Genomic DNA, 15,090 nt, shown 5'->3' on the forward strand with positions numbered 1-15,090 from the left:
TCAAACACTTATGCATTTTCCATGACCATGGAGGAACAAGAGGGAGCAACAGAATTGCTCACAGACAGGATGGTCCCTTCTGGCATTAAAATCCAGGAACATGTTAAGTTCACCAAAATAAGACTTATACCTAAGACTGCACTAAAGGAAATCAGAAAACAAAATCAGGGGTTTGACTGGACAAATAATACAAAAGAGCGCTTTGAGAGGAAAAGCTATAACTGTTAAATGATCGAGGCAGAGTTTTGCCCTGAGCAGATGTGAACTGCCCCTTTTGATGCCATTCGACTGGGCACCCATTGCTTCAGTCTTCCTACTGACGATCATGTTCATAAACTTAAGGGGTGAAATCCTGGCCTCGCTGAAGTAAATGGTAACGAGTTGTTTTCCAAACATTTCCATTGCAAATTGCATAGGGAAGTTCCCCTTGGAATTTGATTTACTTACAAAGGAGCAAAGGAAGAACAAATAGAATACATGGTTTGCTAGGAAAGTTTCAAACGAATTTAGTCTGTTATTTAAAAAAGGACTTAGAATATTCTGGGGAAGATTCCAATGCGGTGTAGTGTAATGGTCAGTTCCGAAACGTAATAAAGGGTTTTTTTTACATGGGCACACTGACAATTACAGTCCCTCTATGAGGAGCGTAAAACAAAAGCAAACTAAGCAAGGCAGAGCACTTGACCTCTGGAACTCTTCTAGTACAAGTCAGTTGATTTTAAGGGCAGAGCGTAAGGTCCATTTCTGCTCTCAAGCTTTTGAGGTAGATACTGTATGGGAGATTTTTTTTTTTTTAAATAAAAGCTGCAGAAACTAGATTCTCTCTGCATCATAGCTGATGTCTGCACATTGAGTTATTACTATTACATGCACTTTGTAAATTACATTAATAAAAAATAAATCCACTCCAAGTAAATCAGTTGGAATAGGAAATGCAGAAATAGCACTTTAAGCAAATAAAGCCGCCATCTTGTGCTCTGGGTCTCAAATGTAAATTATTTCTGCTCAGGTAGGGAATCCCTTCACTGGGACCAAAAATCATTTATGAAGAGAAAAAGCAAATTCCCCAAATCATCTTGAAACTTGTGTATCCCCATTCCTACCTTTTGACCTCTGCATGCTCTCTAATTAGCTTATGAAGTAATTAAAGAAAAAGAGAGTTCTCAATTCTTCACCTGCGTTGTACTGCTCATCACCATGGAATTATTATGTGGTCACACTGAGATCACACCTCAGGTCAACCCTGAGGTTTCAAGGGCAGATCACTCCAAAATTGCCTAGTTCTGTACACTCCCCCTGAAGCTCTGGCTGTGACTATTGTCAGAAACAGGATACTGGTCTAACTGGACCATTGGTCTGACCCAGTGTGACAGAATGCATTCTTGTATTCACACCTTACACCGGGGTGGCCAACCCACATCTCTTTGCTCATACAAATGTGGCTCTTATGCGGAAGATGGAGGGAGTTCCCGGCCCTGGTAGCACATGCGACAGCTGCCCGGCTTGGCACTGCACCCAGCTGAGACCAGCTGCCGCTGCGTTGCTGCTGCAGCCCCAGCCACCGCCATGGCCTCCGAGGCATTGAGCAGCTTCCTTTTCGAGTACGACACCCCCCGCACTGTGCTGATCCGGAGCCGCAAAGCGGGGCTGGTGAACCGGGCAGTGCAGCTGACCATCCTGGCCTACATGATCGGGTGAGCGCAGGCAGGGCTGGCGCAGGCAGCGGTCCCCAGCCAGCCCCGGGGCTGGGCGTGACGGAGCAGCCCCTCCCCCCCCACAGGGACTTTAACTTTCATCTGTGAGTCTGCCGCTGGGGAAACGGGAAATTCCCACTCCCCTCCCTCATCCCAGCTGTGTCTTGCAAAGGGGATTCCAGAGGAAAGCTTCCCTCCCCCCTCCCCCTCCCCCCGGGCCTGATGGGGGCGTCTGACCTAGGCAGGAGGAGGAGGAGGGGTGCGCACTGTCCTGGTTCCCCCTGCCCAGGGGGTCAAGCGATGGCTGGAGGCAGTGAGGGCGTGGGACACGCGAAGCTGATACACCCTTGTGTAGTAGCCACATTTCTATGTTCATGTCTTCCACCCCTTTGTATAGGGGGCTACCTGGGGCAGAGAGTGGGCCTGGCCTCTGTTTGTTTGTGCAGCTCCTGGGCAGGGTCTGTGGGGCATGTGGTAATAGTAGTAGTACCCCGGGGCTGCCCCCAGAATACTCACACTCAATGCTTTGGGTGCCAGGATGCTGCTGGAGCAAGGAAAGTTGAAAGCAAGGATTGCCAAAAGTCCCACTGAGTCAAAAATCATAACATACAAGGTAATAAATAAACATTTTGATTGTTGTCTTATTGTACATTATTGTTTCAATGTATGTGTGTCCAGTATGTATGTGTGTGTTTATACTGTACTGTGTATATATACACACACATAAAAGGTAAATGTGGCTCTTTGCGGTATCTATAGCTATTTTTTTGGCTCTTAGTCTCTGACTTGTTGGCCACCCCTGCCCTACACAGTACTGTAATGATCTTTGTACAAGATACGCCTTGTGAGATATCATTTGAAAACTAACAACTCACTAGTCAATAATCTCCTGATGAAATGTATGTAATAACATTTTATGTAAAGTTATAAAGGTAAGCTGAAATTAGGTCTGAAATGTACCTACCAGACAAGTCTAGGTAAACCAGTTTACCAAAGACAAAGAAGACGACACCTCTAGCCAGGTGTCATCAAAGTTGATGGGCAGTTACCTATCAAGTGGCCTTTTTTTTTTTTAACCAAGGAAAGGGGAACAGGAACAAAACAGATTTGCATCTTAGCAAACAACAGCATGAAACCTTTCACCATGAGATTCCATTACTCCAATCTCACACTGGGAATTAACTTTATCTAGGGATAACCCTTAGGAAAATGCATTTCAAAGTTTCTGGACTATAAAAGTGAGGGGCAAAAACATCCCAAGTTGTCTCTCCCTATCCATCTCTCTCTCTCACCTAAAAAACAAAAAAAACAGGGTTTGGACTTTGGGAGCAGATCCTTGTCAGAGAATTTGGTCAGTAATGTTACTGGGAACATGTGGTAAGGGACTTCACCTCGAACCAAGTCTAGTTTGTTAAGTTTTAGTATCATGAAGCATTTTATCTTTATTTCTCTTGTAAATGTTTCTGACTTTAATGGCCTTATACTTGTACTCACTTAAAATCTATCTCCTTGTAGTTAAATAAATTTGTTTTATTCTTTAATCAAAGCTAGTCCAAAGCTGTGAACTGTGTGGGTAACTCCATTTAAGGTGGCAAACTATTGTATACTGATCCCCTTAGAGGGGCAATGGACCTAATATATCTGGACTGGCTAGGAGAGGCTGGACAGTGCAGAACACACATTTTGGGGGAAATCTGGGACTGGGCGTGTGTTGGTCACCCAGCAAGTGGTAAATAAGGCTTGTGGAAGCCAGAGTGTGACTGAAGCGTGGCTGGCAGGCTGCAGCTGTACACAGACTCTCAGGGTATTACATGCATCCTGGCAGGCTGCTTGAGAGTGGCCCAGGTGGGAGATACAAAGCATTGTGAGGCACCCAAGTTTGCCAGGCAGGGGTGAGACAGCCCCTCACTGCTCTAGACTGCACTCTGGAATGTCATACAGAGTACGGCAGCTCTTAATTTACAGGGTTGACAAGAATCAAGCAGGAGTAAGTGATTAAGTGAGCAGTAGGCCAAAGCAGCTAACCTACCTGGGTCACGACATCTGGAGATATTCTCTCCAACTTACACATGGCAGGCTACCTGGAGAAATTAATGGCTATAGTAAAATGGTCTAGGGGGGGAAAAAGCAGAGTGGGAGATGGTGGAGGCAAAGAGAAATTAGGTTTTGTATTTCATTTGGTCCTATGGGAACAAGAGGCACTCAGAGCTCTCTGCATACAAAAATTGTGAAGTTTCCATGCAAGTGAGCAGGCATCCAGCTACATCCAGCAGATAAGCTCCAAAAAAGGCAGAGCAAGAAGGAGAATATATGAAAGAACATGAAGCAGGATGAAGGTTTGGAAGAACACATGACCTCAGTGTGCACTTCAAATAGGAAGGAACTAAGATAAACACAGGTTGCTGAGTTTTTCCAATACACTGCATCAGAGTAAGAACATATTACTACATCAGAAGCAAAATGAACTCAAGGCAGCTGTTTATCATTTAGGGTTGAGGCAATTCAAGTCTAAAAAAAAAAATCATCTCACTCTAAAGTAGATTTTAGTGCCAAGAAAGCATTAGTACAATGTTCATTGGTTCTTAAGAAGAACAATCAATTCCACTCCCCTCAAATCCTATTAAAAAAAGTGAAAAAGAAAATCTTATCTGAAATTAACACAAAATTTACATGTTTTCCTTGTAGCTAGTGCTCTGTATAGCCACATATAAGGGTTGGCAGGGGGGCAAAAGATGAGTGATTATTTATTTGTGAGATTTATCTGGTGAATCATAGAATCATAGAATATTAGAGTTGGAAGGGACCTCAGGAGGTCATCTAGTCCAACCCCCTGCTCAAAGGAGGACTAACCTCAGCTATATCATCCCAGCCAGGGCTTTGTCAAGCCTCAGCTTAAAAACCTCTAAAGATGGAGATTCCACCGCCTCTCTAGGTAACCCATTCCAGTGCTTCACCACCCTCCTAGTGAAAAACTTTTTCCTAATGTCCAACCTAGACCTCCCGCCCTGCAACTTGAGACCGTTGCTCCTTGTTCTGTCATCTGCCATCACCGAGAACAGCCTAGCCCCATCCTCCCTGGAACCCCCTTTCAGATAGTTAAAGGCCACTATCAAATCCCCCCTCATTCTTCTCTTTTGCAGACTAAACAAGCCCAGTTCCCTCAGCCCCTCCTCATAAATCCTGTGCTCCAGCCAGCATCAAAACAGCAGCCCTGAAGACTCAATCCCTCAGTTTATCCATGAAACAGGTACAGCACAGGCAATAGCGGTGCTAGCTTCCCCTGTAATGTCCCACCAATGTATCACACCTCTAAGGATCACTCTCCCCACCATAGGGCCAACTATAATGAAGACCATTGTTAACCAGGAACAGAACTAAGGCCTACAACTCAATTCAGAGACCACTGAACAGTCACAACTTTTGACCATGAATCCAAGCCAGATGTGCATCAGTAACATGGACGCGATAGACACGTATCTCAACTGTGATTCCTGAGTCTTCCAGACCCCAAGTTATTTTTAGCATGCAACAGGCCTGAAGGCAAACAACCACTCCTGAGAACTTTGCAATAAAGAGCAAAAGTACAGTGCTTTTGGCATCTCTCACGTGGTGCACTTGCATGGCAGAACTCGGATCAATCCCATAAGTAACTCTAGAAACCACTTTCAGATTGAATTTGATCCAGCTATGCCGTAGTGTTGCTCATCATGACAGGTGCTCCTTCCTGAAGCATACAGGTTTGGCACTGTATTTCTGGCCAGCTACCACAACTCTAGGAGCTTTGAAGAAGTTTAAAAACAGAGACGCAAGCTTGCTAGCAGGCTGAGAGCTGGATCTGGACCTCTGGCAACTAAAATTAAATCCATTCAATAAGCACACTCTAAGCAGACCACTGGTCATCTACTTAACACACTTGACCCCGGGGAGTCTTTGGCCCTAAGCCAGGCTAAGCCACTGATTCATCATGTCCCTTGACCAAGTCATTTGCCTCCCCTTAAGCCTTATCTCAAGAGGGAAACTGGCTAAAAAAAACCCAGGAACCTCACTGGAAATCAGACGCTGTATCTGACCTGAGTAGCTTCTCTTGGGGGAAATAAACAACAAACAGGTGGTATTTAGTGAAGTAATTTCTGCTACCATGACCAGAAAGATTAGCAGCAATATAATATTTTAAACTAACTGCTTCCAAGCTGTTACTATGAGACACCTTACAGATTCCACAGTCCTTACCCTGAGGAAATTGGTAAAAGCATCAAACTGTGCTTCTAAAGGTGCCCCATCCACAGGCAATGGCAGCCGATAGTACCTGTCAAACACAGTAAAAAGACATTAATCAGGATGTGAGTAAAAAGCCATTCATTGTGAAAATAAGCAGGTTTTACACTCTAATAATGTTCTAGAGCGTGGACAATTGGAAATGCTGCCTTCTGGAAGTGTGTGTGAGGGCCTAAAAGAAGGATGATGTAAAATGAACAACTTTAAAAATTCAGTAATTGTCACTTGGTTTCTAATTTTGAAGAGGACTGTCAACATATACAGGTGCATCTTTCATGGTCATAAAAGTAGCGTGCTTCTGCCATTCATCCTTCGGATGCAGAACAGTATGGTTTTATGGGGGTAGGAGAAATGCACATCCACAATGGGAGTTCTGAGAATCTCCTTCCCTCCCTTCACACCTCCCAGCCTGGTGACTGCATAACACAGTTTCCATCCTTCCAATAGAGTGGACTGGACAGAACTTCCCTCAGAGCCCATCAGTGTTCCTCTCCAGACTGACAGAAGGGCTCTTCCCACCCTCCAAGTATGCATGTTGAAACCACAGACCCCGTGACTGCTGGGAGATGGGGAGCATGACCCACAAGTACATTTTTTTAGGACACTGGGTCTATGTTACAGTTCTGGGACCTTAGGAAAAAAACCAGACTGAATATTTGGTTGGCTCCCTAGGCATAAGTAAAACACTATTTTAAATAAACGTGCAGAGGAGGAAAAATGAAAGAGAATAGAAAAGAAAAAGAAGAGGCTGCCAAATGATTTGGGTGATCTAAAGGCAAGGAATGTTGTATGTGTCTGTGGGTTACCTGTAAGATGGCAGCAGGAAGACAGGCCTTTTGTACACCTCCTCCGACACATGGATGTCCTCTTCGCACTGGATGTTCACAGAGTGCGGCTCATCTTTGAAGTGTTCAATGTCATTATAGACGTAGTATGTGTTCTCACTCAACTGGGCAAAATCATGTATCTTGAGTAGATAAACCCAACAAAGCCAAGTTTAAAACAAACTACTTTACTGTTTGATCCCCATTTTCAACTCCACCAATACAGCAGCACATGGGAATCACAGCTCTTATAAACAGCATGTGCTGTGTTTTACAAAGGAAACACACAACTTGGGTGGGCTCAACATATTGGTCACTAGAAGTTTGTTCATTTTGCACAAACTGGCACAACAGGCAGTGCCGGCTCACGAGTCTCAGGACTGGAATGGGAAGGAGGGTGTTGCACATAAAGATTGAGATGAATTGGTAAAACTGTGTGCAGCCCCAGAACTGAAGTAGCAGGGATGAGGGCAGCTGCAGGTCGAGGTGGAGAGACAATGGCAGAGCTGTGCAGGTGGTCAAAAGTTGAATAGCATGATTGTTTGTGGGTCAGGATGGAGGTTTATTTGCAAAGCTGCATGAGGCCCCAGAACAGGGACAGCAGGGGTTCTTCAGGCCAGGAACAAAGTGCAATGCAACGTTCTGTGAGGTTTTAGCCTCTCTTTCCTGGCCACTAAAAGTCACTAAGTAAATCTGGGAAGTGAATGTTTTATATGTATACAGGTTCATATATATCAGAAATAATCCTGGCCCCCTCCCAAGGGTCACTTCCCACTGGACAGTGAAAAAAAAATCTACAGAAAAGCCACTCTCCACAATAGAGTGTATCAGAATTATCAGAGGGCTCCAATTAATTGTCCCCTCCCCCCTCAAACACACACCTCAGTTAACAGTCCCTAACACCAAAACTGACAGACGGCCCTGACCCCACCATTTCATACAGTGCAGCAGCTTCCTTATGCCTCTCAATCACCTCTTTCCGAATTGCAAGCTCCATGTTGTCCACTTTGACCCCTCTCTGCAGGCTGTGCAGGTTTTCATGCAAGTTCTCCCTTCCTCTGGGTGTGTAGGGCACAAAGTCATTTTCCATGCGTAGAAACAGAACAGGTTCCTCGCGAACACAGAAGAAGATGCACTCCTCCAAAGTCAAGGTGACACAGATAGGTATAAAAGGGGAAGAAGGGGGTTTAAAAATAAATCAGTAAGGGGCAACACCACAAGAGCATCACGCTACTTCCATCCACAGCCACATGAGTGGCGTGGCTTCTTTCTAGGCTAATGCTGCTATCTGGGGAACTCCAAAAGTGGATGTACAACTAGGGACTTTCACAGACACATTACACTTCTATTACACCAGTGCTCACAGCGAGGTTCCTGGGACCTTCCCACTGCTGTCTGGAGGTAGTTACATCACACACCAACCGGCTTTTGTTTAAAACTAGAATTTGCATGCACTGAGCTGTTCGTATTTTGACCTAAATTAATATCTAAAGGGCACTCACAACATCAGCAGTCTGTGGAGACTGTACAGATCTTTTCACTTCATACTGTCCACAGTTACCCCCAGGCCCAGTATGTCAATGAAAATTAGGAGATGCAGTAATCTAAGAGGAGCCATCACACCCAAACAACTCAAACAGTTTAACTCACACTGACAAAAACAGGAAATCCAGCTTCCCTTCACCCCACTGTGCTTAAGGCTGTAGCACTTACTCTAAGTATCATTACTCATTACAATGTGTAGGCACGGGGCAGAGTGACAGCTTTAATCTGCTAGTGTGAGCAAATCAAAAACACCACTACAATTATTTCAACAAAAGTTAAACATTTAATGGAATCTCTTTTCTCCCCACTCCACAGCATCCACACTAAGAAACACAGTGGAAAACTTATAGCGATTAATTTTTTTTTACTCTAGGAGAATTGTTATTTACGCTTTACAGGGCATTTAAACCATTTGAGGATTACATTCTGCTTTGCCATAAACACCTTTCAACGTATCTGAGTTCACTCTACGAGAGTTCAGACGTATGTGGCAGTAAACGTGGTAACTTCCATTCTTGTGGATGGATGGGATTATATATGCACATTAAGAGGAGAATAGCGACTGTAATATAGAACACTGTAATTTCTACCACCTAGATAGCTGTGTATTTGGTTTTCTTTCACTCACACTCTCACACCACACACACACACCTCCTACCTTGTGCCCATCATTTTGGAGTTTCTGCAGAACCTGCTTGAATCCATTGAGACTGGGCTGTCCCATTCCAAACACTTCATACCCTCCTTTGGCCTGTCGGAAATTCGGAGCTCCACAGCTGCCGGTAGTGTTCAAGACATCTAATTTATCATATACATCTTTGACCATAAAATATTTCCCCTGCAAAATAAGTGGTGGGGAGAAAAACAAAGGTTTGAGTGTGAAACAATGAGCATTTTGTATAAAACCAAGCAACTACATAGAACTGAGCACATTCTAATTCAGAAAGAAGATACAGGGGCAAGAGATGACCATGAAGCATATTTCAGCCACTTCACTCAAAAGAAACTCTTCCTAGACATATGCTCAATGTACCCATATCCCCAACATGCCTGATCACAAGCACATAGCAGAATGGGAAAGCAGAGTACCATCAAGTAGAAACACAGTGTCTTACCAGTTCATAGTGGCTGCTCGTTCTAAGAAATGCAAAACAACTTCAGAATTCACTTAGCCAATTGTGCAATGAAGAAAAATTTCTTCAAGTCTCCTCCTGAAGGGGATTAGCTTCTACACTGTAGCAACAGGTCTGACTCCATTTCAAAGCTGAGTTAAATACTCCTATGAAGCCTAGACCCCACATGAACACAGCCTAGAAATGAAGGTTTCCACATGTTTGTAAACATCAGCCTGCATGCTCAGAGAAACTGCAAAGATGCCTGGGGTGAAACTGTTGACATAACTGTAGTACAATAACCTTAGCTGTCTCTCTCCCCTTTCCCCCTCACCCCCAAGCAGCTGCCCACCTCCACAAGCACAGAGACCCCTTTCCAGGATCAAATAAGCCAATCCAAAACCTCTAAGGAAACCTCACCTCCAGCCCCCGATAAAAATGCTAGCAGGCAATACTAAATTCATAGCCCAGCACCTGTGGGCTTGCTGCTTCAGTTATGAAGTAAAAAAATTGCTTAAGCTCCAACACCTCTTTCATTACAAATTAAGCACTGCTTGCAGCGTTTGTGGTCCTTGCACATTTCTGTGACCCTTCTCTTAGCTCATAAAATGCACAGTATAATTTTCACCACCAACAATATGACTTGCTTGTTCTAGATACATTGTGATAATGCATGCTCATGGCAGAACAGGGTTAGCAGCCTTTACCTGTACAAGGTAGTGTTCCAATGTGGTCTCTGAAATCCGCCCCACTGTGTAGTTGGCCTTCAGCAGGTCATCGTGAATCTGAAATTCCTCTTTGCAGTTGTAACTGTAAAAGTCACACACAACAACATTCAGCATTTAAGACAGACTTTTTCTCCAGCAAGTATGGGGATCATTGACCAAGAAGGTTAAGGGATTGAAGCTGAAGAGACACAGTGATGTTGTGATTGTGAAAAAAGCCACCCATCCTATCCTATCCATTTGGGAAATCCCAGATATGATATATTGTCTGGTTGAAATTTTATCATGTGAGCCTAATTAAACTGTGTGCTATATATAGTCCACAGATATGCCCCACAATCTGAGGGGCAGAACAGTTGCCAACAGCACAGATATAACTGGCAGAACCTTCAACAAGCCAGAGCCAGGCTGCTCCTATGGGACAGGGTGAAGAGAGTGGGGGTGAGGGTGGTCCTGAATCCTGCACCCACCAAATAGTCTGCTCATCTGGAGATGGAGGACACGGGAAGGAAAGAGGAGCCTGGAGCCTAGGTCTCTTGAAGGCTGCTCCTGCAGGGGAAGCAGGAGGCAGAGAGAGGCTGTAGAACTCGCTTCTTCTCACCAGGAGACTAGATGTGGGAACATCGTGGTTCTATCAACACAGAGAGCCGGGGGGGGGGGGGGGAGGAGGAGGAGGCGGAGAAGCCCCCATCTTTAACAAAACCAATAGGGCAATGCTCCTAGAACGTTGGCAGAGGGGGAACTCTGGATGCTGAGGGGCTGGGGCAAAGTTACATGATTTATAAAAGCACTCCAGCCTGAAGCAACTCACGTGATGACGACGGGTGCCACCTTGTTAGTGATGATGGACTTAGCTTTGTTGTTGTGGAGGCCAACGGTCTGGCAGGAGTGGATGCTAAGCGAGTGGCGATCATCCATGGTCCTGTTGCCATGAACGTTCTCAAACGTAGCTGCTGAGACTGTTTGCTGAGCTGTGCTGGCAGTTGTACCCATAATCCACAGGCAGCTTCACAATGCAACCAGGAGGATGGGCAATAGGAAAGCGGGGAGAAATAAGGAGACAAACATTAGGGCGGCTCTAAAGAGGCCTCAACTCCAACCAAATGTCACTGCAGAATTACCAGACGCTACACTTTAAACTGGCTCAGGTTTGACACTGCACAGGCAATTGCTGACCATGTCTCCCCCTGGAGAGGCTATGCAGAATTGCTTTCTTTTAATGCTCATGAAAGTGTGGATGCTGGAAGCACTGGCTAGAGCCAGACAGAGTGCGGGCAGCTGCCTGGACCAATTCCATTTTTCTCCACCCTGTTCCCTTTCACACACACACACAGCTCTGCCAATGCACCCCCAGTTATATCCTTCAGCTCTCGCAGCCATTAATACTCAGGTCACACAAACACAGATGGGGCTGACCAGTCCCTCAATCCTACCCTGCGACTGTAGGCCTGCAGCCACTCCTGAGCTGAAACTGCCTGTGGGGACTCTGACTGGGCATCAGACAGCTGTAAAACCAACACACACACATCCCCACATTTCATTTGTGAGTGATCCACACCAAACTGAACCTGGGAGGATTAACTCATCTATTCTCACTTTTCCAAACATAAAATAAAATTGTAAAAAAGTAATAATGGCCTCCAAAGAATATATGGAATTAATCTGGCATTTCAGGATATGGACACACATGGTCCCCTATGAATGCTGAACTATCTTGCTGGTTAAAGGCAGGCTGAACTCCACTCTCATGGTTTAAAGTGGGGTCTCTGTCCCCCCAGTTCAAGGAACATATAAGCACATGCCATTGCAATCTCCTACGCTGCCCCAACAGACCTGGGTGCTATCCCTCACTCTGCTGAGTGGCTGTAGCCCAAGCTCACATCTCACAGGCTCCTAGAGATCAGGCTCCAGCACTAGCCTGAATGTCTGCCCCACAGGCCCAAATCAGCTGGCACGGGCCAGCCCTGGGTGTCTAATTGCAGAGTGGACACACCCAATGGCATTGTGGGGGGGAATGAGAGATCTCCCCCATAGTAATGGCCCTTTTAACTTTAGAACAGCGGATACAATGTGGAACAGAGACTGGCCTCTTACTCAATCCCTAGTGTTCACTTCAGGTGTCCCAGCAGTTTGGTTTTCCCTCATTTTTAAAAACAGTTCAAAGCCCAACCTAAAGGTTATCAAAGGTCTTTATGAATGGAGTTGGGGAAAGGAAGGATGGGATAGACTGAGTTCAGGGAGGAAACGATGGGGCCCCTTGGTTAACATCTCTCGTTATCCCAGACGTCAGCCATGTTGAACATATCAGACCAGATTTGCTGGTTGAGGGCAGACTGAGTCTAGCCAGCCTTCTTCCTATGGCCGTCCTAAACACATAACATAACCGGATGTAATTTTCTTAACTGAATGCCCCCCTCTTTGCACAAACACAAGCTGACACAGCATGAAGAAAGGAAGACACTTGAGTTTGGATGGAGGGGAGTGAAGGAGGCATGTGAATTATTGGTGGAGCCTCTGCAATTCTCCTCTAGCTGCAGACTCACTATGCTCTTATACCCAAACCTTTTCTAGATGACAGCACCCTTCCAGACACAACTCATCAGCTCCCACCCACCCCCTTCAAATTCAACACATTCTTGGCAGGATCTTTGAAACTGGTAACCCGCTGTTCTTCCCAAAGGACGCTGGTGAGAGAGAAACAGAACAGAGGTGCCAATGCCTCTGCAAGTGCCATGCAGTGTCTAGTCATCTGCTTCCCTGATGCCTTTAATTGCTCTTAGCCACTACCTCAGATAAACACATGAGAGTGTTTTTCCAATGATAACTAAATAGAGAGCATGAATTTGAACTAATGGTGATGGAGGCTGGAAATTAATATGCAAGAGGAAAATGAAAACAGTTTTTCCTAGATAGAAATATTACCCTCTCGGACTTATTTCAAGGAATAAGAGGAAGCTGCAAGAAGAGCTGTACAGGATCCAAGGGAAATGTTGCAAAATCTCAGCTTGTATTCCAGCTGAGGAACTGGGCTTGAAGAGCAGGGACAAGTGCTTTAGTTGCTCCCTGCTGGCTATCAATGACTCTCAGGGGAAATATTCTAGCTTTGAAGATACCCACTGCTAAAGCACAGCTCTTACAGAAACGCTGGATGTCTGTATTTTTCCTTTTGTTCTCTCATTACTGGTTACTCTTCAGTACAAGGAACCACTGATCCTACACTGCTGCCATCTGGCAATACTCCAGTAGAATGACTGCGCCCCACTTCAACCTCATTAAGTTACGGGAACTACGTCTGTACAGTGAAGGGGGAAGAGGTGCATTTTAGGCCAAACCAGCCCCTTCATTTGCTCCCCCTTCAGATAGAACTCTTCACTCATATTGCTATGAAACCCCCCAGCTAGAAGGGGTATAGGGAACTCCCTTAATCTATCTGCTAACATAGGGACATCTGGGGAGGAAAAATATGCACCTTTAAACTCCATTCCACTAATAGAATTTACCGGAGGGACATTTTGCTTTAAGACTGTTGGGGAGGGAGGGTGAGGTAGATTGACTAGGACGAGAACTACCAAGGATTCATTGTCATATATTCTGCAACATCTAACTTTATGTCACTCATAACAATTAAGTGTCACCAGGCTTTTCCAGTAGCAAAAAGTACAAAGTACTCCCAGCTCCTTCTGACTCAGAGAAGGAAGATTAGCATTATTGTTTATTTTTACAGTGTCGAACAGTGTGTTAGTTACTTTACAGACAAGGTCCCTGCCCCAGACTGAAGATCCTTTAAAAAGTAAATATTAATAAATATTTATTTTAAATGTCCAAGTGACTTTAGTCTAAGCCTCTCACCTCATTTCCAAGTTTGATTAACGTTTCTGCCCTTGTTTCTTTATTTCATTTTAAAATGCCTAGTTAATACAATAATTCTGCCTCCTAACATAAACATTCAGGATTTTAAAAAAGGTAACTGAGTTCACTGAATATTGATTGTGGCTGATATAAATTGAAACACCTTTCTCACTGTCACAGGTAGTTAGGTAGTGTTTTTTTTTTTTTTTAAATAAAGAAAGACATTGTAAGCCTCCATCTGACTTAGTTTCCCTGAAGCTAAACCTCCATTGTGCCTCCCCAAATCCATTCAAGCATTTAGTTTCATGCATAATACTGTGTGACTTTCACTTCTGACAGTAGCTAAGTTGTCACGGATATAGTAGATTTTCATCCAAATTCAAGACAGCAGAAAGTAAAGGCAAAGAACACTATTTTCCCCTTGATATGACATGATAAAAAGTGGAAAGGCACCAGGTCCAGATACGATCCAAATGGAGGTTCTTAAGGCAGACTTGAAGAGCACAATAGATATTTTGATGGGCGTCTTACAAAAGATATAGGAAGAAAAAAAATACAAAAGGAGTGAGAAAAGGGTCATATAATGAAGAAAGAAAGGCAATATCAGTCAGTGGCAAAAATTGAGGAGTATTCAGTTGCTGTATCCCAAGTAATGTATTCACATGTATTATTCTAGACAGAATAAAGAAAGCAGTAGGTTCAAGGTTATGACAAGCACAGATAGGGTCCAGACAGGAGAAATTGTGTATAGATCAAATAATAAATGTATCATCACAGAACTGTGATGAAATGGCAGTCACAACTTTATAAGAATTTTATAGATTTCCAAAAAGCCTTTGACACGGTGAATAGAATATTTTTATGGAAGTTACTATGACACTATGGAATCCCTGAGAAATTTGTGAACATCATTCAGAGCATCTATGAAAATAGAACATGCCAAGTAATATATAACAGTGAACTAACTAAGCCATTCCAGGTTACTATTGGTGTCAGAAAAGGATGTCTTATGTCAGCAATAATCATTTTACTGATAGTGGACCACAGAACAACCAAGGTGCATACA

General features: G+C 44.2%; 1 protein-coding gene across 6 annotated transcripts in view; it reads right to left on the bottom strand.

The window, feature by feature from the left end:
* The window catches only part of PALD1 (phosphatase domain containing paladin 1), a 166,002-nt gene that overhangs the window by 85,832 nt on the left and 65,080 nt on the right, over positions 1–15,090 (bottom strand). For all 6 annotated transcript variants that reach the window (XM_067552681.1, XM_067552680.1, XM_067552679.1 and 3 more), the window contains 6 exons: positions 10,987–11,181; positions 10,158–10,260; positions 8,997–9,176; positions 7,767–7,931; positions 6,776–6,936; positions 5,925–6,000 (listed from right to left, as the gene is read on the bottom strand). In XM_067552681.1, coding sequence (XP_067408782.1) covers positions 5,925–6,000; positions 6,776–6,936; positions 7,767–7,931; positions 8,997–9,176; positions 10,158–10,260; positions 10,987–11,181 — 880 coding nt within the window. The remainder of the gene's footprint in view (positions 1–5,924; positions 6,001–6,775; positions 6,937–7,766; positions 7,932–8,996; positions 9,177–10,157; positions 10,261–10,986; positions 11,182–15,090) is intronic.

Source organism: Emydura macquarii, unplaced genomic scaffold (genome assembly GCF_026122565.2).
Source record: "Emydura macquarii macquarii isolate MOO-44397 ecotype Brisbane River unplaced genomic scaffold, CSIRO-AGI_Emac_v2 contig_1390, whole genome shotgun sequence".
Classification (NCBI taxonomy): Eukaryota; Metazoa; Chordata; order Testudines; family Chelidae; genus Emydura; species Emydura macquarii.